This window comes from Lissotriton vulgaris, chromosome 5 (assembly GCF_964263255.1).
Source record: "Lissotriton vulgaris chromosome 5, aLisVul1.2, whole genome shotgun sequence".
Lineage (NCBI taxonomy): Eukaryota > Metazoa > Chordata > Amphibia > Caudata > Salamandridae > Lissotriton > Lissotriton vulgaris.
This window is the reverse complement of record NC_141693.1, coordinates 622,367,675-622,392,776: the sequence shown is the minus strand read 5'-3', so window position 1 is coordinate 622,392,776 and position 25,102 is coordinate 622,367,675. Positions and strand designations below refer to the sequence as shown.

General features: G+C 49.2%; 1 protein-coding gene across 1 annotated transcript in view; it reads left to right on the top strand.

Moving 5' to 3' along the window:
• RGR (retinal G protein coupled receptor) overlaps positions 1 to 25,102 on the top strand; it is a 192,687-nt gene that overhangs the window by 134,716 nt on the left and 32,869 nt on the right. The window contains exons 4-5 of the mRNA XM_086920152.1: positions 12,560 to 12,713; positions 23,372 to 23,489. Of these exons, the coding sequence (XP_086776278.1) occupies positions 12,560 to 12,713; positions 23,372 to 23,489 (272 nt within the window). The remainder of the gene's footprint in view (positions 1 to 12,559; positions 12,714 to 23,371; positions 23,490 to 25,102) is intronic.

Genomic DNA, 25,102 nt, shown 5'->3' with positions numbered 1-25,102 from the left:
AGGTACTAGAGAATCATGTCGATCACGCAGAAAGTCAACATTTGCTGCACATGACTCAAACTGGCTTTAGGGTCAATTACAGCAAGGAGACTTCTCTATTGGAAGTGACAGAGCACTTAAATGAAAAGCTTGACCAGGGGGGCAGAGCTGTCCTCATACTACTTGACCTGTCTGCAGCGCTCAACATGGTCCCACATGAGAGACTTCTTGATAGATTAAGGAACATAGGCATTGGTGGTGCAGCACTTCCATGGGTAACATTTTTCCTGAAGGACAGAAACCAAGAAATATGGATGCCCCCTTTTTCATCCCCCAAGCACAGCATGAAAGTAGGAGTCCCTCAGAGCTTCATCCTTAGCCCGACTTTTTTTAATTTATACATATGCCCCATTGCACCCTTGGCAGAGGCCAATGGTGCTAAGATAATATCATATGCTGATGATACGCAGCTGATCTTTACTTGCGACAAGGGTTTGGAATTTGATGGGTACAAAACGAGATGCTGTCTCACAAAGTTGTTTAACTGGCACAAGGCTAACCAGCTGAAATGCAACCCTGACAAATCAGAGATTTTATTTTTTGGCTTGCCTTCTGTGAGCAATTGGAGTCAATGGTGGCCTTAGGAGCTGCCCCCCCTCAGCCCAAACCACCGTAAAAAGCCCTGGCATCTTCATAGATTGTGCCCTCTCTATGACATCCTAAGTCCAGGCACTGGTGGGTATTTGCATTGGCGTGGTTGGCATGTTAAAAAAGTTCCTACTGCCTCTCCCAACAGATACCAGGAAGACAGTGGTCCAGACTCTGGTGACTTCAAGACTGGACTATGCTAATGTAATGTACCTGGGTTTGCCTGGTAACCTCCTCCAGCGCCTACATGGGGTTAAAAAATTCTGTGGCCAAGGTGATTCGTAGACCTGAGCCCAGGATGCACATGGCCTCTCACCTTAAGGCTCTACACTGGCTTCCAGTGAAAGAAAGGATCAAGTTTAAGGCCCTGGTGATATTCTTCAATGCCCTGCATGTCAACGGGGCTAGCTATCTCAAAAGGCCTGTTAGCCGCTATATACCCGCCAGACCCTTAATGTCTTCCTCCTCTAACCTCGCCTGCATCCTCAAAGTATGCCTGGGCTGTATGAGAGGACGATCTTTCATGTTTTTGGGCGCTCAAGCATGGAATCAACTACCTGTCACCCTCAGAGCAACAACTGATCTGACAGCTTTTAAGAAATACCTCAAAACCTTGCTCTTTAAGACCTAGATGTGCCTCAGGGTCCTGTCATGTGTGCACCTCTAGCACCGGGACACTCTTGTTGGGCAGCTGTGCGCTTTATAAGATCCTTTCATTCATTCAAAGACATTACATGCTGATGGGATTGTCAACATTTGCAAATGTGAATATGCATCCTACTCATCTATTGAAGGTAAAATGGTGCCTTGGTGGACAGTGAAGAGAGGTCACCTTGAATGAACGGTATTCGACAAACATCTTTGAACCCTATCACACAGTGCCTGTTACTTACCAGGAGATTGCAAAACTGGGTTTGGCCAAAATATTTCTGGGGTTAAGGCTCAAAATTCTAAATCATAGCCCTCCACAGCATAATTTATTACCCAAAGGTCCTTATCCTGAGAACATCATAGGTCTAAAAATAGCTTCTGTCACACAGAAACAGAAAGTCCTGAGAGCCAGATAAGCAGAGTCTATTCATTCCCTAGGTGGAGATTGTGCAGTTTGGGGTCAAGACATCTCCAACAACGCAAGAGGTTATGTTAGTCTGTCATCTACCTGCCAAATTTGTACCACAGGTATAAGACACTACAGCAGATGTGTGTGAAGAATTAAAAACAGAAACACTTTATAAAGGAAGCAGCTTTACACTTGTTCTCCGTAATAATAATAATACAAAAATGCACAACAACCAGGAGCAGGCCACTAGAACCACAAGGACATCTAGTTCATTACCCAGGCCTTAACCATGGTGACATGCCTATCTTTGGATCTCTCTTCCACAATTAGAAGGAGAGAAGGGGAAGAGTGACTCATCAACATTTTTAAAAAAGGTACAGGAAGGAAGGGGCAACAGAGGGAGGCTGGTACTCAGGAAGTTAAGCATAGGACAAATTCTACTGCAAAGCACATATGGGTGATTGTCCCAAGGTGAAACGTGCTAGAATCACAAAGGCCTGTAGAGGAAGATGTGAGACACAGTTTAAGGAAAAAAAATGTCTAAAACTCAAAGTATGTCTGGCAAATACACTGCATCACTCCTGTCTATCCTCTGTCAGACTCTTATTAAAAAGACTTGCAGTGTGGAGATTTGAGATATGATCAGGTAAGTATTTATTAATTTATTAATTTATTTATTTTACTGTTTGTAGGGGGTGACTTAGCACTCTCCATACCCTTTCTTCCTAATTGCCTCTTTCTTCTCCATACGATTACACCTGGGAATAGGGTGATGCCCTTACTGATGCATATGTATGCCATGTTGTATTGAAAGTTCTACCTGTCTACAGTAGCAATAGGGGAGTAGTACATTATCCGGTATGGTGTGATGTGCTGCTGTACTCCTATAAACTAGTAAACAACAAGATTTATATTCCAAAATACATTCTGCTGACTGGGCATCAAAAATCTATGGAGCGGAGATAGCAATGCTGCGCAGAGGTTGGGTTGTCTGCCACCATTATAGTGACTTTTCACACACACACACACACACACACGGACACATCACATACACACACATGCATGCACATATATATTCAATGCAAAAATAAAGGTTACAGGAATGTTATAGTTACGCTCAGATTCCACGTATACAAAACCATATAAATTCAGCAGTTATAGTTACCTGAGCAATGTATATCATACGCCCCTGCAATGCACTGCGTATGACCTCACATATTACTTCACTCATGAATGGGCAAGTGACATCACTGATGGCATCGCTGATTACATCTCAAATGTGTCTGAGTAGGTCTGTGAGTGGGTGTGTGAGTGTTTGAGGGGGTGGCTCAGTGGGTCTGTGAGTAGGTGTGAGAGTGTCTGTATGGGTTTATGAGTGCCTCCATGAGTTTGTGAGTAAGTTAGTGAGTGAGTATATGAGTGCCTGAGGGGGGCTGTGAGTGGCTGTGTGAGTCTGTGAGTGGGTCTGTGAAGGGCTGTGTGAGTGTCTGAATGGTTGTGTGAGTGGCTATGTGAATGGCTATATGGTTGTGTGAGTGGGTGCATGAGTGTGTGAGTGCATCTGTGAGTGGGTATGTGAGTGTGTGTGTGGGCGTGTCAGTAGCTGTGTGAGTGATGCGGCTACAATTGAACTGCGCCTTCATGCAGTTCCTTTTTTTATCCATTAAGAGTCCAAAGTCTTGCACAAAATATCTACCCAAGTGGAGTTATTTCTATTGGTTAATTACTAAGTGCTACCTAATAGGGTAAATGTCCAGTACATATTCTACACTGAAGCTGCGTAATGAAGCACAAGAAAATGTCACCAGTGACCTTGTGTGTGTTTTGGCAGTGTGATTGTTCTTGGTGCGTCTTGTTCCAGAAATATGTGATAACATGAATTCTCCTATAGAGAAGACAACAAGACTACAAAGACGCAAATCTCCACCAAAAAGGGTCCTTCCTCTTACCCCTTCCATGCTCATGATGGAACGATTCTGTCATGAGCGTCGGTTGGCCTGTGCTTATGACGAACCATTCCGTCATGGTTCCATTGGTTCTTTAGAACCTTCAGCACCGCAGCGGAATTCGCGGAGCGCTGAAGGGGTTAACTATATAAAGTAAGTGCTTCCTTTTTTTGGTGGAGATGTCCTCATATTCCTCGGCTTGAAGAACTCACCAAAATGGGTGGGGAGGCCTCTTGTTAAGCTGTGCACCATCATGAGTGAGTGGATGTGTGAGTGGCTCTATGCCAGTAACGCGTTTCGGAAGCGAACTTTCTTGATCACACCTGGTGTGATCAAGGAAGTTCACTTCCGAAATGGTTTACCTTGAACCTGGAATAAATCATCCGTTAACGGGACTCCAAGAGCGCGTGTTATTGAAGTAGATTGAAGATAAAGCCGGTTTGCTCTACCGGCTGCCACCGCGCCACGGAACTAAGGGCGGAGCTCCTAGGAGGAGCGTCTGGGTTGTGAAAATATATATATATATATACCAACATATATATGTAAATATATACACACACATATATATATATATATACTAGCAGCCCGCCCCGGCTTTGCCCGGGGCAGAAGGGGGCTGGGGGAAGCATTTTTAGCCTCTGTGCACCCCCCCCCCGACATTGCCCAGACCGCATCCCTCCCGCCTCCCGCCCAGACATTGCCGACATTGGTCATACCGCCTCCCGCCTTCAGCCTTCAGCCTTGAGCCTCCTGCCCGCCGCCCGCCCCAACATTGGCCATACCACCTACCGCCTCCCGCCTCCCGCCTTGCTTCTTGAGCCTCCCGCCCGCCTCCCGCCGCCCGCCTCCCGCCTCCCGCCTCTCGCCTGCCTTTTCCTTACCTGAACTGCCACTCCTCGCCGCAAGTGCACTCCTCGCCGCAAGTCGCCGCTCCTCCCCGCATATCGTCATACCTGAGCCGCCACTCCTCGCCGCAAGTCCACTCCTCGCCACAAGTCACCGCTCCTCCCCGCATATCGTCATTACGTTACGTGTAGGTCGCGATCAGCACTACGTCGCGGCCGCGCTTGTTTTAGGGGACTACTTTGTTTACAAATTTGAATTTTTTAATTTACGTTTTTTTTAAATTTAATGTCGCCTATGTCCATCTACACACCCTGACATTTTCATGGATGTATCGGGTGTGTAGATTGGCGCTGTGGTTCCCGAGTTTACCTTGCCAAAAGGTGCAAGTTGACCGTATGAATTGCTGCCGGCCAGTAGTATATTGTTCTGTAGGATTTTGTTTTGATAGCATTTCTTATCTGTGACAGGCCTGTGAAACGCTCCGATTCACAGTGCACTGCTGATGCACTTAAGAGTACACGCTCAGTAGTGTGTGAACTCGAGTTTCCCTACTTTATTTTTCCTTGCAATATTATATAGCGCGAACTCGACAACATGGCATGAGAACAATTTACATTACAGAAGAACACATTCATTTGTGGTAGGCACGGGGAGACAAAGCGATTTGCCTGGAATCACAGGATGTTGAGTTGATGCCGAGATTTGAATGTCGCTCCCCAGCTCTAAAGTTCGCAATTCTAGAACTTGTGGCGGAAGGTGTGTCTAAAAGTGTGTCGGTGCTGGCCATCAAAGAGAGAGACCGGTGCATTTTTCAAATGGGTATTGAAAAAATATGAGTATGTTGCTGGAGATGTGGGCCGCCGTGCCACCAATGTACTTACCAAGTGAGGGTAAACACCCATTATTCCGCAACTTTCTTTTCGCATACCATCACTCTGCATTACTTTCATTAGAAAAGTACCATGACTCCGCAATGCCATTATAACGCATGGCATTATATTTATATGCTTTTACAACGCATACATTTACAACGAAATTCGTTGTAAATGCATGAATGGTAAAAGCATGTTTTTTTTAATGTTTGGATAAGGTAAGTATGGGTATAGCGGTATATGTTTTGGGGTACTGAGGTATATGTTTTGGGGTGTTTGGGTATTTTAAGGGTTCAGATATAGTTCTGGGTTATGGGGTACAGGGATGGTTTTAGGGTTCAGGGCTAGGTTTGGGTTTTGGGATACAGGGGTATTTTAAGGGTTCAGGGCTAGGTTTGGGTTTTGGGGTACATGGGTATTTTTAGGGTTCAGGGCTAGGTTTGGGTTTTGGGGTACAGGGGTATTAGGGTTCGGGGGTAGGTTTGGGTTTTGGGGTACAGGGTTATTTTTAGGGTTCAGGGTTAGGTTTGGGTTTTGGGGTGCAGGGGTATTTTTAGGGTTGAGGGGTAGGTTTGGATTTTGGGGTACAGGGGTATTTTAAGGGTTCAGGGCTAGGTTTGGGTTTTGGGGTACAGGGGTATTTTAGGGTTCAGGGGTAGGTTTGGGTTTTGGGGTACAGGGGTATTTTAAGAGTTCAGGGCTAGGTTTGGGTTTTGGGGTACAGGGGTATTTTAGGGTTCAGGGGTAGGTTTGGGTTTTGGGGTACAGTGGTATTTTTAGGGTTCAGGGCTAGGTTTGGGTTTTGGGGTACAGGGGTATTAGGGTTCGGGGGTAGGTTTGGGTTTTGGGGTACAGGGTTATTTTTAGGGTTCAGGGTTAGGTTTGGGTTTTGGGGTGCAGGGGTATTTTTAGGGTTGAGGGATTGGTTTGGATTTTGGGGTACAGGGGTATTTTAAGGGTTCAGGGCTAGGTTTGGGTTTTGGGGTACAGGGGTATTTTAGGGTTCAGGGGTAGGTTTGGGTTTTGGGGTACAGTGGTATTTTAAGGGTTCAGGGCTAGGTTTGGGTTTTGAGGTACAGGGCTATTTATAGGGTTCAGGGCTAGGTTTGGGTTTTGGAGTACAGGGGTATTTTTAGGGTTTAGGGATAGGTTTGGGTTTTGGGGTACAGGGTATATTTATAGGGTTAAGATGGGTTAGTGTTTAAGGGTGTTGGGGTATTTTAAGGAGTAAGGGTGGGTTATGATTATGGGGTGCATGGGGTATTTAAAGGGAGAGGGGTAGGATTAGCACATGATATGAGACATGGCATGAAGGGCAGAACGTACCACACGCCCCCAGAGTTTGTCACGCCCCCAGCACATGCCCACAGCACAAAGCAGACACGCCCACAAGGGTCTACTTTGCTGGCATGGTTCTTTTACCTTTTAAATGTATATGGTGGGCGTCTGCATAGCCTATGTCCTTCTGTTGCAATGCCCTTTCCAACGCTGTATTGGGTGTTGTGATTGGTGCTGTTGTTCCTGAGATTACCCGCCTCAAAGGTTTGGGCTCTCTCTTTATTATATTAGTATATATATATATATATATATATATATATATATATATATATATACATATACACAGATATATACACAAAGATATTTAGACACTTTTAAATATAATATTCTGTGCAGCGTCACATTATGGATATTGGGAAGAGTTTCCCTTTTCAATCAAGATGCATTGAAAACAAAATCACATGTTTTACATCTAAGAAGAAAAAGCTACTGAGATCTTCTGTGTTGGAATGGCTTCAGTATAAATAGGGTTGGGGAAGGGGTGTCAGCATTACTCATTCCATAAATAAAATATTCAAGATTAGAAAAATAACTATCTGTGCCAGAAGTGTTTGAGGCATTTGAGAAATGCCAAATAGCCATGAATGATTGTCTGATGACTTTGCAGTGTTAAACATTTTTCATTTTAAAGCAGGCATCCAAACCATGGGTTATGGGCGTGTATCTGTGTCTACTTTCCCATGTTTCTGTCTTTCTGTATGTGGCTGATGAGGCATTTTCTGTTCGCCAGTGAAAATATGCATAATGGTGTCCACACACTGAATGCATGTTGCAGGGCATGATTACATATTGGGTTGGAATAACTGCTAAAGTCATGATGGACAGAAATTAAGACCAAGAAAGAGAAGCGAAAAAAATAAATTATACAGTATAAAAAGAGTGATGTTGAATGAGAGTGAGAAAGAGAACCACTATTTCATCACTAGCAGCTGCATACAGCCTGTATAAGGGCTTTATTTACAAGAAAGCCATTTAGGTGGGCTGCGTCACTTTCAAAGGACAGGTATGCATTATATTTACAACAATATGTCACAATTGGCTGCCATGCACCAACGCAAGCACCCTTGCGCCATGGTGCAAGGTGTCTGCGTTTTAGGGGAGTTTGTTTTTATGCAGGAAGGACACCTTCCTGCACAAGCACAATTACATGATGTGTTTTCCTCTTTCTATATGTGTTGTAGAATGCAGCACGCATAGAAAGAGGAAATACGAGGAAAAATATAAATGTTTTTCCTCGTTGCACCTCCTTACGCCTCTCTTGGTGAGGCGTACGATTCTGACGCATTCCCAGGTTTACGAAATGTTGTAAATCTGGGAATATGGCAGAATCCATAGGTGTTACTTGGGAACACCCTCAGCAACACCCATGGCATGTCCCTTTCACGCAAAGTGCTGCATGAAAAGGGGCCATATATACAAGGGTACAAAAAGCCATGCAGGGTGGCTTTACGTGGCCTTGTAAACACAGAGTACCACACAGCGCCATCAGTGCATCAAAGAAAGTGATGCGCCGGCAGGGCAAGGGATTAGTAAATATTCCCTTACAGCTCCTGCAAAGCCAGTGAAGTGTAAGTCCATGTCTCAATCAAATACAGGGGATTATTCATTAAAGTTTTGCACAGGTAGTCTGATAGCCGATCACAAGTAGCTGATCATGAAGCTCAACCTCCCCCCCTGCCCCCACCCGCTCCCCTCCCTTTGCGCTTCCCACCGCTGCCTCCCTGTGGCCCCGCCCCCTGGTGCCCCATTCACCACCCTGCTCCCGCTTCCCAGCTGCTCCTCCCTCCCAGAACCCCTCATATGGAGGCCACGCAGCTGGCGCGCCGAAGGTGCGCCAAAGGCAAGCCCGTCTGCGCCCATCCGTGCCTGGACAGCGCCTAGCACCAGAACCCCTGGACCCCGAAGCCGCCACAACACCAGACTGCACTATGACTCCAGCACCCTCCACAAACTCAACCCCAGACGAGATCACTCCTGCTACCGGGCCACCCTGAAGCGCACCCGAGGACCCTTCACCTGCCGGAACTGCAGCTTCACCAGCATCCGGCCCGCCAAACCATCAACCAGAGAACCCAACCACCTCCGCTGCATCCCCCTCAACACCCGCTCCGCTCGCAAGCACGCCATCGAACTCTGGGACCTCCTAGACTCACCCACCTCCGACGTTGCCTTCCTGACGGAAACCTGCCTGAACGCCACCCCAGCACTAGACATCGCCATAGCCATCCAAGAAGACTACAAGATCTCCAGCAGAGACCGCACCAATGGAGTGGGAGGGGGAATCGCCATCATCCACAAGGACACCCTCAGAGTCTCGACCAACACCGACGACACCCTCACCACCGCCGAGCACCTGCACTTCCAGATACACACCAACCCCAACACCACCCTGAGAGGAACACTCGTCTACAGACCACCCGGACCCCGACCACAGTTCAGCGACTCCATCGCCGACCTCATCAGCACCCACGCCCTCGCCCCTATGGACTACATCCTCCTCGGGGGCTTGAACTTCCACCTCGAGAACAACAACGGCGCCAATTCCACCACCCTGATCGACAACCTCTCCAACCTCGGACTCAAACAGCTTGTGATGACACCCTTCCACGCCGCTGGACACACACTGGACCCCATATTCTCCGCAAGTCCCCATCTCTCCTTCAACCACACCACCGAACCCCACTGGACAGACCACAGATGCAACCACTTCACCTTCAGGAAACACACCACACACCACCTCACCCAACAGAGGCCACGCCGCTGCTGGGGACCAACTCACCACCACCCTCGCCCTGGGACCACCCGCCGACCCCACCGACCCTAACACCCCCGCCATCAACCTCAAACAGTGGATCAACGACTGTGCCGACACCCTCGCCCCACTATAGACCTCCGCCACCAATCACACCAACAAGAAAGCCGTATGGTTCACCGAAGACCTCCGGACCTCCAAGCGCACCTGTCGGAAGCTGGAGAAGAGCTGAATCTGCAACCGAACACAAGACAGCTACACAGCCCACAAGATCGCCACCCGCAGACACCACCAACTCATCAGGACCGCCAAGAGGACCGCCTTCAAGGACTGCCTAGACAACAACGCACACAACAGCAAAGAGCTCTTCAACATCTTGAAAGAACTCTCCAACCCCAGCTCCATCACCAACGACATTCCACTATCACAAGAGCTGTGCAACTCATAGGCCACCTTCTTTCACCGCAAGATCACCGACATCCACGACAGCTTCAACACCACCACCCCCACATCCACCGTCGAGACCACCACCCCTGCAACCACCACCTGCGCCAATCGCCTGACCGCCTGGTCCAACATCAGCGACGAAGACACCACCAAGACCATGAAATCCATCCACTCTGGATACCCATCTGATCCATGCTCTCACCACGTTTTCAACAAAGCCAGCACAGCCATCGCACCCCATCTCCGGAAAACAATCAACATCTTCTTCGAGACAGCAACTTTCCCAGACAGCTGGAAACACGCCGAGATCAGCGCCCTACTGAAGAAACCCAAAGCGGATCTCAACGACCTCAAGAACCTCCGGCCCATCTCCCTGCTCCCTTTCCCGGCGAAAGTCAACAGACAGCTGACCCGCTACCTCGGAGACAACAACATCCTAGACCCATCCCAGTCCGGCTTCCGCAGCAACCACAGCACCGAGACCGCCCTCATTGCCGGCACCGATGACATCAGGATCCTTATGGACAAAGGAGAAATGGCCGCCCTCATCCTGCTGGACCTATCAGCAGCCTTCGACATGGTCTGCCACCGCACACTAACAGCATGCCTCCATGATGCCGGAATCCGAGAGAAGGCCCTGGCCTGGACCACATCCTTCTTCACCGGCAGAACCCAGAACGTCCACCTCCCACCCTTCCGCTCCAAGACCACCAAGATCATCTGCAGCGTTCCACAGGGATCATCCCTCAGCCCAACGCTGTTTAATATCTACATGGCACCACTCGCCCACGTCGCACGACAACACAACCTCAACATCATCTCCTACGCCGATGACACCCAGCTGATCATATCCTTCACCGAAGACCCCCACACTGTCAAAGCCAACCTCCACAGAGGAATGAAGGCCGTCGCCGAATCGATGAAGGACAGCAGGCTGAAGCTGAATTCAGACAAAACAGAGGTCCTCATCCTCGGCCCCACCCCCTCAGCCTCAGACGACTCCTGGTGGCCAACATCACTAGGAACAGCCCCAGAACCCACCCACCACGCACGCAAGCTGGGGGTCATCCTCGATTCCGCCCTCTCCATGACCGAGCAGGTCAACACCGTCTCCACTTCCTGCTTCAACACCCTCCGAATGCTCCGCAGGATCTTCAAATGGATCCCCTCCAACACGAGAAAAACCGTCACCCAGGCCCTCGTCACCAGCAGGCTGGACTACGGGAACGCCCTCTATGCAGGAACAACAACCAAGCTCCTGAGATGGCTGCAACACATCCAGAACGCCTCGGCACAACTGATCCTCAACGTCCCCCGACGCAGCCACATCACACCCCACCTGAGAGGGCCTGCATTGGCTCCCCGTCAACAACAGGATCACCTTCAAACTCCTCATCCACGCACACAAAGCCCTACACAACGCCCGACCAGCATACCTCAATGACCCACTCAGCTTCCACACCCCCACCTGCAGCCTCTGCTCTGCCAACCTCGCCCTCGCCACAGTTCCACGCTTCCGGAAAACCACTGCCAGCGGTAGATCCTTCTCCTACCTCGCCGCCAAGACCTGGAACACTCTCCCTACCAGCCTACGACAGACTCAGGACCTGCTGGCCTTCAGAAGACTTCTCAAGACCTGGCTTTCGACCAGTAGCAGACCCCCAGAGCCTTGAGACCCTCACGGTATGTAGCGCGCTTTACAAATGCAATGATTGATTGATTGATTGAACCTGGTAGTACAAAGAATAAAACACTTCTTCTGCCTCACCAGCTGTAAGGGAAGGGAATTTTAGTGATCAATGGTGACAATAAAGAGAAAGAAAAGAAGTAACCACGCTGAGAGGATGAGGCCTTACTCTCAGTAAACAAATTTGAGAATAATAGAGTGTCGGGGGAATAGAACACAAAGTGGAAGATGCAGAAGAATCAGCCGACAAATTGGGGTGGAGAATGGAGATGCGACAACCGGGTAAACAACAGAATAGTTAAGAAGAACCAACCACACAAAACTATTTTGACAAAAAAAGTATACATTGATTGCTTTTTTTCTTACTGGCAAAACATTTTACTTTTAAAGAAGAATGGGTGGGATGCACTGTTTATGAACCCATAAAGAAGGGCATTCTCTTCATAAATCACCACTCTTAGGAGGGTCTTCATTCTACACATGATTTATGGAAGGACTAAAAGGAAGGTATCTGAAACTCATAGCAGAGGACCTACTTTCTTCTTGTCTTTATAAGACACCTGTGGTGGAGTCATCCAAGAGAAGGTGAGACAAGGGTGCAGAGAACTAAAATAGGTCTAAGTATACAACACTCTAACTAGCACCTGTGACAGCATGTAATGGGACAAAGGGGCTCAAAGAGACTGGAATTCAAACGTGTATAGGAGTTTTATGATTTTTTATAGTACTCTTGTAGTACTCCAAGCTTTCGTCTAGGACCCAATATTAGACACACATATTCACAGCAAAACTTTTATGAATTGGCTTCCATGTTTCTTACAATTGTTTCATTGGCCACCGTCAAATTCCAGACAGGCATCTGATCGAAAGGAATGTGACAATGTAAATCTGTGCATGCAGAAAGGCATATTAGCATACTTACAGATCATACATCTCAAGTAATGTGAATCTACTAACCAATGTTCTAATCTGACTTGTTTGCAGGAACTAAACTGCAGTGGAGCACAGCTATATCCTTGGTGTCGTTTGTCTGGGCGTTCTCGGCCTTTTGGTCTATGATGCCACTCCTAGGCTGGGGTCAGTATGATTATGAGCCCCTGAGGACCTGCTGCACTCTCGACTACACCAAAGGAGACAAGTGAGTAGGAAAAGTGAGAATGTCAGCCAAAATAATCAGGTCTTCCAATTTATTAGAGTTTGTGTTTACCAAAATGGCACATACAAGTACATATAATGTAAACCACCAGGAATTGGGCATCAAGGGAAAGCACAAAACACCCTCCGGCTCACGGTTCTGCAAATTTTCCTCTGTAATTCTCATCTAGAACTATCATAGAAGAGGGAGTATACTTACGTAATCTTGTCATTGCTCACCTGAATTCTAAGGAAGATTAGGACTTAACACCAAATGGTGTTGTTGTTACTTGTTGAGGTGGGTACGAATGGCCCAGAGGATGTGCCACCAAACTCATTTCACTAAGCCCAGTGAATACCAGCCAAATTGTATTATCTCAAACCTCAATACAGTGAGCAAGATTTAATCTTCTGCCACACTATGGAGTTTTATAATTTGATCTACAAAAATACAGAATCCAGAATATTGACTGCTACTATATTGTGTAGGCAAGTACACAAAGCTAAGTATAGATTTTTTTAAAACAAATTTTATTGGATAGATTGCACATATAATGCGACACCCCACGTTTTGGGGGAGGCCGCCAATTGGTACAGGGCATCATTGTCATAGCAATCTTTACATCATTTTATTAGGCAAAAATATCAAACTGAACAATGTGAAAGTCCCCCCCCACCCCCCCCCCCTCCCCCAGAACCCCCCCCCCGCGGCACACAACTCCGTCTCTCTTATTCAGCACATGATATCTCAGGCCAACAATGTATATATATCTGTAGTGTTGGCTCAGCACACACTTCCCACCATAGCTTCTTGCTCTACCGGGGGTTCCAGCCACAAGCCCCTGTAGTCGGCCCACCTCTTCCAAATTCGATAGTATTTACGCGGGCAGCCTTGAGCCACATAAATTGGCTGCTCCAATCCCATGCAATAGTCCAATCCCTTCTTCCACACCGAAACAGAAGGAGCCCGGGGATCCTTCCAAGCTTTTGCAATATCCCTCTTGGCAAGGGTCAAGCCCAAGACCAATAGGTGTCTCTTGTACCTGTTCCCCCCAACCCCCTCCATCACATGTAACAAGCCCAATCGTGCTGTGCGTGGGAGTTCCCACCACAGAACATCGGCCAGACAGCCCCATACCCCACTCCAGAATCTAGCCAAGGAGGTGCAATCCCACACCGTGTGAAGCAGTGTCCCCACCTCCCCTCCACATCTCAGACAATTCAGGCTTGCAATGAGACCCGCTTTCAACAGCCTCTCCCTAGTGTAGTAAATCCCATGAAGATATTTAAATTGAATCAGTCGCAATCTCATCGCTATCACCGCACCTCTAGGGGCCTCCAGTGCCTCCCGCCAGTCCTCCTCCTCTAGTGCTCCAACATCCCTTTCCCATGACTCCCTGAGCTTCTGCAATGTCGAGGGATAGTGTGTGGTTAGAGTCTGATAAATACGTGATATCTTTTTTCCACTCAAGTCTCCCATGAGGACCTTGGCCTCCACGGGGCTAAACTCTGGGAGGGAATCTAAACCCACCAGACTCGGCGTAATGGCGTGACGAAACTGCAGATATTAGAAAAATTGGGACCGGGGCATACCGTATTCCGTTTGAAGGTCCTGAAAGGATTTAAGGACAGTACCTGACATAACATCTCCTAATCTCGAGATCCCTATATTGTCCCATCCCCTGACTCCCTGAAGGGACTCCAGCGCCGGAAGTCGCCCATTCTGCCACAACGGGGTTTCCGCCGTCAATTTACCCCACCATCCCATGCGACGCAATGCCTGTCTCCAAATCTGAAAGACTAGTTGAGTTGCCGGTGGCAGCCTCCTACGAAGGTGTGCCGCGTACAGTATCTGATGCAGGGAGTTGGCGCCCATCAGATGGCGCTCCAGGGCATACGCCGGATCGCGCCTGTCCCCGTACCACCATTCATTTAGAACAAGGAGATGAGAGGCCTGATAATATGAAAGGACATCCGTGGATGCGAGACTCCCACAGTAAGTTGAAAGAAAAAACGTCCGCAGTGCCACCCGCACCACACCTCCCTCCCGAAGGATTTGCCCCAACGCAGAATTTACTTGACGAAACCACTGGGGAGGTATAGGATATGGATGATTTTGGAGTTGGTAGAGTAATCGGGGAGGTGCCACCATTTTAAAAATGGCCGACCTACCGTAAATAATGAGAGGCATACGGGACCAAGGTTTCATGTCGGTCCGGACCCGGTCCGAGACCGGTACCAAGTTGCGTTCCCATGAGACAGCAGGAGCCCCTGAGAGAAACACTTCCAGATATTTGATGCCTCCAACCGCCACCTGCAGCGCCGAGGCCCAGTATCCCACTTCGGCCCGATCTCCCAGCAACCACAGCGTCGATTTAAGGGAGTTTAGGTATAGGCCAGATGTTTCACCAAAGATTTATTTATCTCCAAAATGCGGGGCCCTGACCTATTAACGTTGGTCAGAAAGAACAGGACGTCATTGGCGTATAAAGCAATCCTGTCAGACGGACCCAACTCCCACTTCTGTACCGGCGCTGGCCGGTTAGGTTACGCTACCTCCCCTAGGAGGTCTTGATGTGTTGTCAACTTTGTACCGGCGCTGGCCGGTTAGGTTACGCTACCCCCCCTAGGAGGTCTTGACGTGTTGTCAACCTTGTACCGGCAACTCCCACTCCAGGCCGCTAAGTTGTGCGTCCATGCGGGCGCAGGCCGCCAACAGCTCAATTGCCAAAGCAAACAGATAGGGCGAGAGGGGACAGCCCTGCCTGATTCCCCGCTCGATCGCGAATTTAGTAAAATGGCACCCGCTATCCTTACTGAGGCCGTCAAATCTGTGTACAGTAGCCGCAGGTATGACAGGAAATGAGGCCCCAAGTTTAGCCTTGGCAGTAGCGCAAATAAATGCACCCAACTTAGGGAGTCGAAGGCCCTATCGATATCGGCTAGGAGAAGAGCCACCTGCACCCCACGTTCCTGGGCTGCCGCCACTGCCACATGTGCCCTACGAATGTTATGCCTAGTGGCCTTATGGGGCATGAACTCGGCCTGATCAGGGTGTACAAGGCCCACAATATGGGGCAGAAGACGATTGGCCAATGCCTTGGCCAAAATTTTTGCCTCAACTTTTAATAAGGAGATCGGCCCATAGGAAGCATGTTGGTCCAGTGGCCTGCCTGGTTTCTGAAACACCACTATTTCGGCATGTTTCCAATCTGCGGGTAGGCGGTCACAGTCCTGTGCCTCCTCCAGTGCCGCCCTGTAGTGTACCCCCAATTGAGTGTTGTATTTCTGGAAGAACTCGCCGGGAAACCCATTGGGTCCCGGAGCTTTCCCCGTATTCAATTCACTTAGGGCCTTCCCCAGCTCCTCCAACGCCAGCGGTAGCTCGAGATCCTCACGGACCTCGTCCGACACTGCCCGGGGTGGTAGGTCCGCTATGAACTTGTCCACCATCTCCGCCGGTAGACACTCATTCGGGGCATATTGATCCGCATAATATAGTGCAAAGCTTTCGGATAACAGCCGTGGGTTTTTGAGCGGATCCCCAGCGGCATCCAGAAGCCCAGGCAACGTCTGAGCTTGAGACGTGCCCTGACAATGCAGGTGCAGCATGGTTCCAGATTTGTCCCCCCACTGATAAATTCTACTACGCGTCGCCAGCCAAAATTGACGAGCCTCATCCCTGAGCAGCGAAAAGTAGGATTGCTGGGCTAATAAAAGTTGTCCCACCATCTGACTCTCTCCACCCACACTACAGCGCCGCTCCAGGGTCTCTACCTCTACCTCGACGCGCAGCCAGTCTGCCTTATGCTGTCTACGCTCAGCCGCACACCACGCAATGTCCACTCCCAGCACTGTGGGTTTCAGGGCCTCCCACAACGTCTCGTCCGCCGGGACCGGTCCAATGTTTTCTGCCAATAACTCAGTAATGGCCTCCCCTATATGCTTCTGATATTCTTTGTTGTGTAGGTGCCATGTGGACAGGCGCCACCGAAACGGCTGACTCACCCTACCCAGCTGTAACTCTATGCTTACCGGTGAGTGGTCTGAAAGCCCCCGCGACAAGATGGCCGCCGAACCCACCCTGCCAATAACTGTTCTAGGGACAAATATATAATCCAATCTGGAGAAGGAGTTATGAACTGCCGAAACATAAGAGTATTCCTGCCTAGTTGCGTGCAGATACCGCCATGTGTTCACCCAATCTAAATGTGTAACCATGCCACCCAATCTAGTAGCTGCTACCGGCCCCCGTCCACCTCCCGACCTGCACCTGTCCGCCAAGCCATCCATAACATCATTCCAGTCCCCTCCCACCACTGCTAATGACTCGGGAATGTCGGCCCAAAGTGTAAACAGCTTCTTTATCAAAGACCACTGTAGAGGGGGGGCATACACACTGCCAAACACAAAGGTCTCTTCCCCAATCGTGCCCCTAATAAATATGTATCTGCCCTGTGGGTCTACCCACTGGTTGAGTTGGAGAGACATAAGCCTGCAGTGCACTAATATGGCCACCCCCTGGGAGCCTCTAGTAAAACCTGCATGAAAGACTTGTTGATAACCAAAGTGCTGCAAACAGAGGGTTTTATTACCCTTAGGTGGGTCTCCTGTAGTAGTAAAATATCTGCGCGCTCTCGCTTGGCCTGTCGCAACACAGCGCCCCTCTTAATTTGATCCAACATACCCCGCACATTCCAGCTGAGGACTCGAAGGGATGCTCTGTCACCACTCATGTTAGCTTCTGCGCCCCCCATCAATGAACCAGGAAGGGGAATGCCCTAGTACTGAGCCCCATGTGTACAGACAAAACAGCTAAGGAGACGCCATTGGTGTCGTGTGACTCCACCCGCCCACCCCCCTTGTGCATCAACAAACTGCCCCCCCAACTCCTGGTTCCCAACCCCATACCTCAAGAACACTGAAGTACCTATCGCGGCGTAGGTAGCCCAAGGCCCAACAAAGAGGACCCAAGCCCAGCCCCACCAATGGATCCCCCCCACACTACCCAGAATCTAACCTCCCCCCTAACAAGTCCCAACCAGGGGTAGTACCCGCCTCCCACAACCCCCCCCCCCCACCCCGCAAACCACAAATAACACTCCACAACATATTTTCACAGTCCTTCTTGGCGAGGCTTTCCAACAAAGAGACATTAGCCTGGCCCCGGCAGAAGAATACCACGGCACAGTTGCGGCTTCTGTATCTACTGGACCTGCAGTCAGGGTACCACTATAGGAGGATCAACAGCACTCTTAGAGCCCCCCTCCGTCCCCCTTGATTTGGAGCGCCTCCGGGACCTGGAACGCCAGTTCCCTTTACTCCGCGACCCTCTGCGGTTGTTCTCCACCCTGCGAGGCATCAGAGTCTAGGCCCGGTGGGGTGTGTGCCCGCACCTTCACTGTCTCATCGGTCGATTGAAAAACTTCCTCAGGAGTATCAAAGAAGTGCGTGCGGGACTGAAACATCACTCTCAGACCGGCCGGATATAGTAGGGCGTACGGAAGTTTGCGGTCCCGTAGTCGAGCCTTGGCCGCCATAAATGATTGCCGCTGCTGTTGCACCATCTTAGTATAGTCAGGAAAGATAAGAATCCGCTGATTCTCATAGAGGAGAGATTCCTTAACCCATGCCTGTTGCAGGATAGTGTCCCGATCATGATAGTTTAGTAATTTGGCAATCACTGGTCTGGGGCAGGACCCAACTGGCGGCTTCTGAATCAGGGCCCTGTGTGCCCGCTCAATGATAAAGCAGGTTGAGAGGGAGTCCGGAGGGAGCCAACTCGCTAGCCATTGTGTCAGAAATGCCTCCATATTGGCCTTTTCACAGCCCTCCGGGAGCCCCACAAAGCGCAGGTTGTTCCGTCGGGCCCGACCTTCTGCATCCTCGGCCCGAAGCGCCAAATTCTTCTGCACACTCTCCATGTTGGTGACTTTACGCTTCAGGGTCGCCACGTCGTCCTCTACCCCCGATATCCTCGTTTTGGCTTCCGTGATGCGGGCCACTGCGTTGCGCAGATGTTGACGCAGCAGGGTGACGTCCACTCCTACAGCCCCAATTTTTGGATACAGAGCGTCTCAGGATTGGGTTATAGCGGCTAGTAGCGTGGCATTATCAGGTCCGCGGTTCGCAGACCCCCCCGCTGCCCTGGCACCCCCATTAGGTCCTATATACTTGTCGATGGGCCCATGCTTCGCGGCACCCCCTCCGCTCCCTCCAAGTGTCATCACGGCCGGCACTCTGGGGCACTAACCAGCACAGATGGTCCGCCAACCAGGGCCCACACTGCTTACCTCCAGATGTGTCAGAGCATAGGATCACCCCTCGGTAATTATTGCTGGGTCCCTCTCCAGTACCAGGGGCCAGTACTTCGTGCCTCACTCCTCCACTGTTTGGGCTACCACCGTGTTTGTAGGTACCTCTCAGAAGCCAACGGCCTCCAAGGCTAACATGCCAGGCCTATCAACCAAACTGCGCCCAACACTCTGCTCCGGCTCACGCCGCAGGCCTCAGCTCCGGGGGTCACTCCGCCTCCGATCAGCAAGTTCTCTTTTGGGGGGGCCCCCGCTGCCACCCCGGGGGGCCACACACCATGAGCAAAAAGCACAAGCAGGATGTCCAGTGCTCGCTATTCTTGGCGCTGTAGGCGCTTCCGGGGGTACATCCAGTGCAGGATCCCTTAGGCCCCCACCGACTACGAGGGCGTCCCGCAGCCCCGGCCCACCATCTGACTGCAGATCTTCCCCATCTGCGTACCGCCAAGGTGTCCAGTGTCTCTTCAAGCCTCGTGTGGCCCGGCACAGCACCAGTGTTCAAGGGCCGGCCTGCCCCCCGAGCCCTCACGAAGCCAAGGGGGCTCCAAACTGTGGATCCCGGCTTCGCGGTCTTCTTCCGGTCGGACGGCCACCGGGTTCCAAATCAAAGCCCAGGAAGGATATAGCCCCCCGTGGCAGCCCACACACCTCCGGATGCCACCAGGGAAGGCCTCGGGTCTCTGCCCACGAGGGTCGGAGCGCCAGCTCACTAGCCGCAACCACTCCTCCAACTGCCGCTTCTCATGTGCCGCGGCTGGGGACCTGAAAATCGAGGCCCCGGCTGCCGCATCGTGGACAAGCCTCAGTCTGATATCTCCCGCAGTCGGCCGTCCAGACTCTCTCGGGATCCACCGGACCGCACCTGAGCCTCACCTGCAGTCTATCCACCTGCATCCCGCTTCAGGACTGCACAGCAGCGTGGGGGAGCAGGATAATTCAGCAGATATTCGGCAGGCGGGACGGAGCTATTCCAAACCACGTCCGCCATGTTAGCCCGCTAGGCCACGGCCCCCTAGATTTATTATTTAAAGAAGTATTATTCTGAGCACCACATCTCAAGACCATCACAATATATATGTTCATATATTTATATCAATATTTATCGATATACTTTTGTTTTGTAGAAGCCTACAACAAATAATACCAACTCTCTGTCAGCACATAAGATGGATAGAATGTATTATAGGTCAACAAGACAAGGCAATACGTGCAGCATGGAGACAGTCAGCATAGCTGCTGAGTGTCCCAAGAGGAGAAGTCTTTCACTGTTTTTACTGATACAAACCACAGAAGGAAGAATGTCATCGTGTATGCAATTCAGGTTAAGCATAATACATTTTGTCCAATCAAAAGAGGCCTAAACTGGGTGATACCTTTTATGGTCTGAGATGTAGTGTGGCTGCCCAAGTGTCTGGTGTGCGTGACACTTTGGGACTGTCCAGGCTAATGCAATGTACCAGCCTCTGTACCTATCCATTGAAGTGTTTGCAATATCCAGTCTAATGATGAGCACGTAGCAGTGTGGTAGGCTCAAGCTCATGTGGCTAAGCTAGCATCATGTGCTGTTCGAATGTGGTTCTTGAGCAAGGCTTGCGTTGCAAGAGCATTTTTCTTTCAGAGCCATGGAAAAGTAGAAGCATTTGTCGAAAACATTTTTGTGTCAACTTTATGCGGTCCTGTAGATATAGTATAAGACAGTTTCCGCAGTCTCTCTCACTTTTATCTCACTATACACACACAAAACGCACACACTCATATATGTATTATATATACCTTTATCACCGTTAGACGAATCTTCACAAACTTTTCAAAACTAGTTTGCCGGTCACTTTAGATGCTGTCTGGAAAGTTTTAGTGGTCCAATAAAAAGGCCTATATACACTTTACTGCGGGCAAGTAAGCAGATAAAAGTCCGCTCGCAGCGGTCAGAAGCATTTTTTAAGCTCCTGTATGGTGGGAGCAGACTTGATGTTTGCTCCCACTTAGCTGGCGATTTGAAGTATCTCCAGTCAAACAAGAGCAAACACAGGTTTTCCTTACTGTGCCAGTGCACGCAGGGAAACTGCTATGTCTCACAGGTAGGCTCCCTGGGACATAGCCTGAGCCGTTCTGGGGGATGGGGTCCGAATGGCTGAAATCGGCCTAGGGTGGAGGGCCATGTGCCCCTTTCATTCTTAACCATGCAGCCTTGCCCTGAAGGGTTTGGGTCCCTGGGGCCCAAAATGGCCTGGGAGGGAGGCCACATGCCCCCCTCAACCTTTACAATGAACCAAGTCCGGAGGATGGGGACTCCAGGGCCTATATAGGCCTATGAAGGGGGGGCACGTGCACTCCCTCCTCCAAAATATAAATCTTTGTGAAGAGTTAATCTATGCCAGAATGGACAGGCCTTCTTTTGTTTTTATAAATTAATCAGTAGGAGGATGGACCTTAATGTCAAGTTTACCTCTTACCTCCCCCTGTTTTTTTTACTAGTGCCTTATGTGCCTTGAAGAGGTCCTCAACTAAATGATGATGCTAATGTTCTGAAAACCTTTATGCAATTAAGATAATATTGAATGGATGGATTCTGACTAAGGTTAAACTCGGTTTGACTTTGTAAAAGGTGTGAGGCCCTAACAGATATCCAGAGCTCCAAATCAGGGAACGGATATTTGTGGTAACGATGTTAGTATAGCCAACATACATAAGCTGTCCTTTGTTTTCTTGGAACTGTTACCAAGTGCTTGTGAACTCATTAACATCAAACAATGCAAACAATTCTATCAACTAACTGTAACATGCATTAACCTACTTACTCAGGTAATTTGTATGCCTAGGGGTTCATAAGGATCCACCCGCCATCCTTTCATGGATTTGGACAGCCGACATTGGTGCGGGGGTCCCATTGCAGACATAAGAATGCACCCGCCACACTGGCGGACGCATCCTGCATTCCTGACATTGCGGCGGGCGGTGCTCTCAGCACCGCCCGCCGCAATGCCAGGATGGCATGTTGTGCACTTCCATGCACAACGTGGCAGGCACCGTGAGGTGCCTGCCATGTTGTGCATGGAACTGCAGGGGGATACAATAGGTACCCCCCATGTGCACCCCCCAGCCCCCTGAATCCCTGGGGGCTGGTTATGGGACCCCAATGGCAAAAACCGCATGCCTTTCCGTGGTGGCAAAGGCACAACCCCCGCATTTATGCTAATATGGATGGTGGTGTCTCCCAGACACCGCCACCATGTTAGTTGCAGAGTCGACCAGGCGAAAAACCGGCGGACGGTCTTTCCATCCGCCGGGGTCCCCCCTGCCATGGTAATGTGGCAGGGGGAAAATGCAGAGCGGACAGTGGTTTTTAGCGGGCAGATCGCCACCGCCATACGAGCTGTGGTGATCTGCCCGCTAACCTAATGGACCCCTTAGTGTTTTTGTGAAACCTACTGATAAACTGTCAGTGCTCGTGGAAGATGTGAATTGAAGGGCATGTAGCAGACCTACAGATGTTCAATACTAGGAAGCAGCAGGCAAAGTTCCATAGGAAATAGATGAGCAAACAACAGTGGCGGCTCCTCCGCTAAGGCAGCGGAGCATCACCCACTGCTTTTTAGCAGTGAAAGACAGAAACTAGGGTTATTATCATTTTATTTTCTCCTACTGCCGCCCACACCTTTGCGTGAGGGGGAAGGGGCAGGGGAGGAGTGGTAGCACTCTCCTAAAGTGCGCAATGACTGCTTGGAAGGGACCACCCAAAACAGTCTTGAGTACTTCTCATGTTCTCCATGCAGGCTGCATTACAGCCTACGTGGAAAATATGCCCAGGCTTCCAGTGAGTATCTGAGCGCCGAAAAGTGGCGCTCAGACCGATCACAACTGCAGCGTAATGATTGGCTGACTGGGAGCCTGTGTGTGCTTTCTGTGGCCGAGGCAAAGGAGGACTATAGAGGAGAGACGGGCGAGGTAGCAGAGAAAAGGTATGTTTTACATTTTTAATTTAAATTTTACATAGCCGCTTTCCATGCGTCCGCCCCTCCCCTCCACCCCCCCCCCCCTTTCCCCCCTCCCTCCCCCTTCCCCCCTAACCTACTTCACGTGTCCACCCTCTACCCCCAATCGGTGCCGGACGCACCAGGCAAAGGATTGACAAAACAAAGATGCTAAGCTGTGAACATTCCTATGTTCCATCTGAAATAGGATATAAATTAATTATAGCAAATAACTGTATTACCGGGACATGTGATTGTATTATTACTGACCTCAAAAAGCTTTTTCTTGCGCTGTTGTTGCATCTGCTTTCCACTTTTCAGGAGTCGTTAACAGAACCTGCCTTGAAAGAATTAAATATGTGTTTTTCCCTTGGCAGAAATTTCATCTCTTATCTATTTCCACTGGCCTTTTTCGAGTTTGTAATTCCACTCTTCATCATGCTGACGGCCTACCAATCAGTGGAGCAGAAGTTCAAGAAAACCGGTCAGCACAAGGTAGGAAAATTAGCCAAAAATGTACTGTGATCTTTTAACGGTGTCATAAGCATTTGCCTTGCAGGGTAACTACCCCCCCCTCCTTCCCCAAAATCTAAGACTAAGCCCAAATGTACTAAGAAGAAAGGAAAACATTTCTGAAGAGGCAGGTTCTCGACAAAGGCTCACACCAGTTCTGTAATGTGACCATGATGTAATGTACCCACCCGAACATGAAGTTATTGTTAACATTGCTTAAGCATGCCAACATTCATTCTCATATTTTACACTCCGGTGGACGTTTAAAAAGGGGTAGAGGGGCGCCGCTTCCTCAAATGTATACTTTTTTACCCCCAATGCATATGTGCAGGGTGGAAATACAGTGCAAATTCACTGTGTAAAAGTCACAACTCCAGTATCCTATAATACGTTCTGTTAGGCCTGACATTTCGCTCACTACTACTTGATACCTTGTTTTTATACACTGCTCCATTCCACATTTCTACTGTTTCTGAGCGCTATAAAAACAGTGGTCCTACTCGATTTACAGACCTCAGACAAATGGATTGCGAGCTGACAGCGCAGGGAGTTGAACTCGACCTTTAGATCACGGTCTATCTACGCACCAAGGGCCATATTTACTACAAAATGACGCGGAAAGCTATCTTGCTGCGCCGAACTGCGTCATTATGAAAGTGCAGGGATGCGTCATATATACAGCAATACGACGCATCCCTGTGCTTGCCTCTGCTCTGGTGCACAATTGTCTGTCTAGCGCCAACGCAGGCCATCTTGCACCATGGTGCAAGGGTTCTTGTGTTGCAGGGTGATTGTTTTTGTGAAGGAAGGGGCAGCTTTCTGCACAAAAACTATCATTGATAGCATTTTACTTCCTCTATTTGTGCTGCAGAATGGAGCACACATAGAAAGAGCAAAAGTCGAGGAGAAATAAAGGTATTTCTCCTTGTTGCGCAACTTTAACTCCTCCCATGGGGAGGTGTTAGAATCTGACGCATTTACGATGCAAGGTTTACGAAACCTTTTATATCTTAGAATGTGTAAGATTCCATGGGTGTTGCTTGGTAACACCCACAGCAACACCCACGGAACACCCCTTTCACACACAGTAATACGTGAAAGGGGGCAATATTTACAAGACCATGAAACGTCATGCAGTGTGGCTGTAAAGGACCTTGTAAATATGGGCTGGCACACTGCACTCTGGAGGGTCACAAAAGTGACGCTCAGGCGATGTAAAGGTGCCACATGGGCATTATAAATATGCCCCAGAGTGTTTAACTCACAGAACCAGGCAGAAAAAGAGGTAAAGTTCCAAACAGCGGAAAAACATTTTTTATCATATTTTGTGCCCCTACAAAGTACGTGTGATTGCATATGTCACCATAAATTTATCAAAATAACTATGCACAACATGGTTCCATAAAAGTGATCAATGAGGCAGCAAGGTGACAATTTTGCACTATGAACAGGAACACAAATAAATATGGTTTCTTTCATTTCTACCTCACTCATCATTTTCAAGATTACACATTACTGTGCTTCTCCGCATTACATAAAATCTTTTAAAAATCATACTTCTTTAAGGAATATACAAGCGTTGATTCAATGTGAAT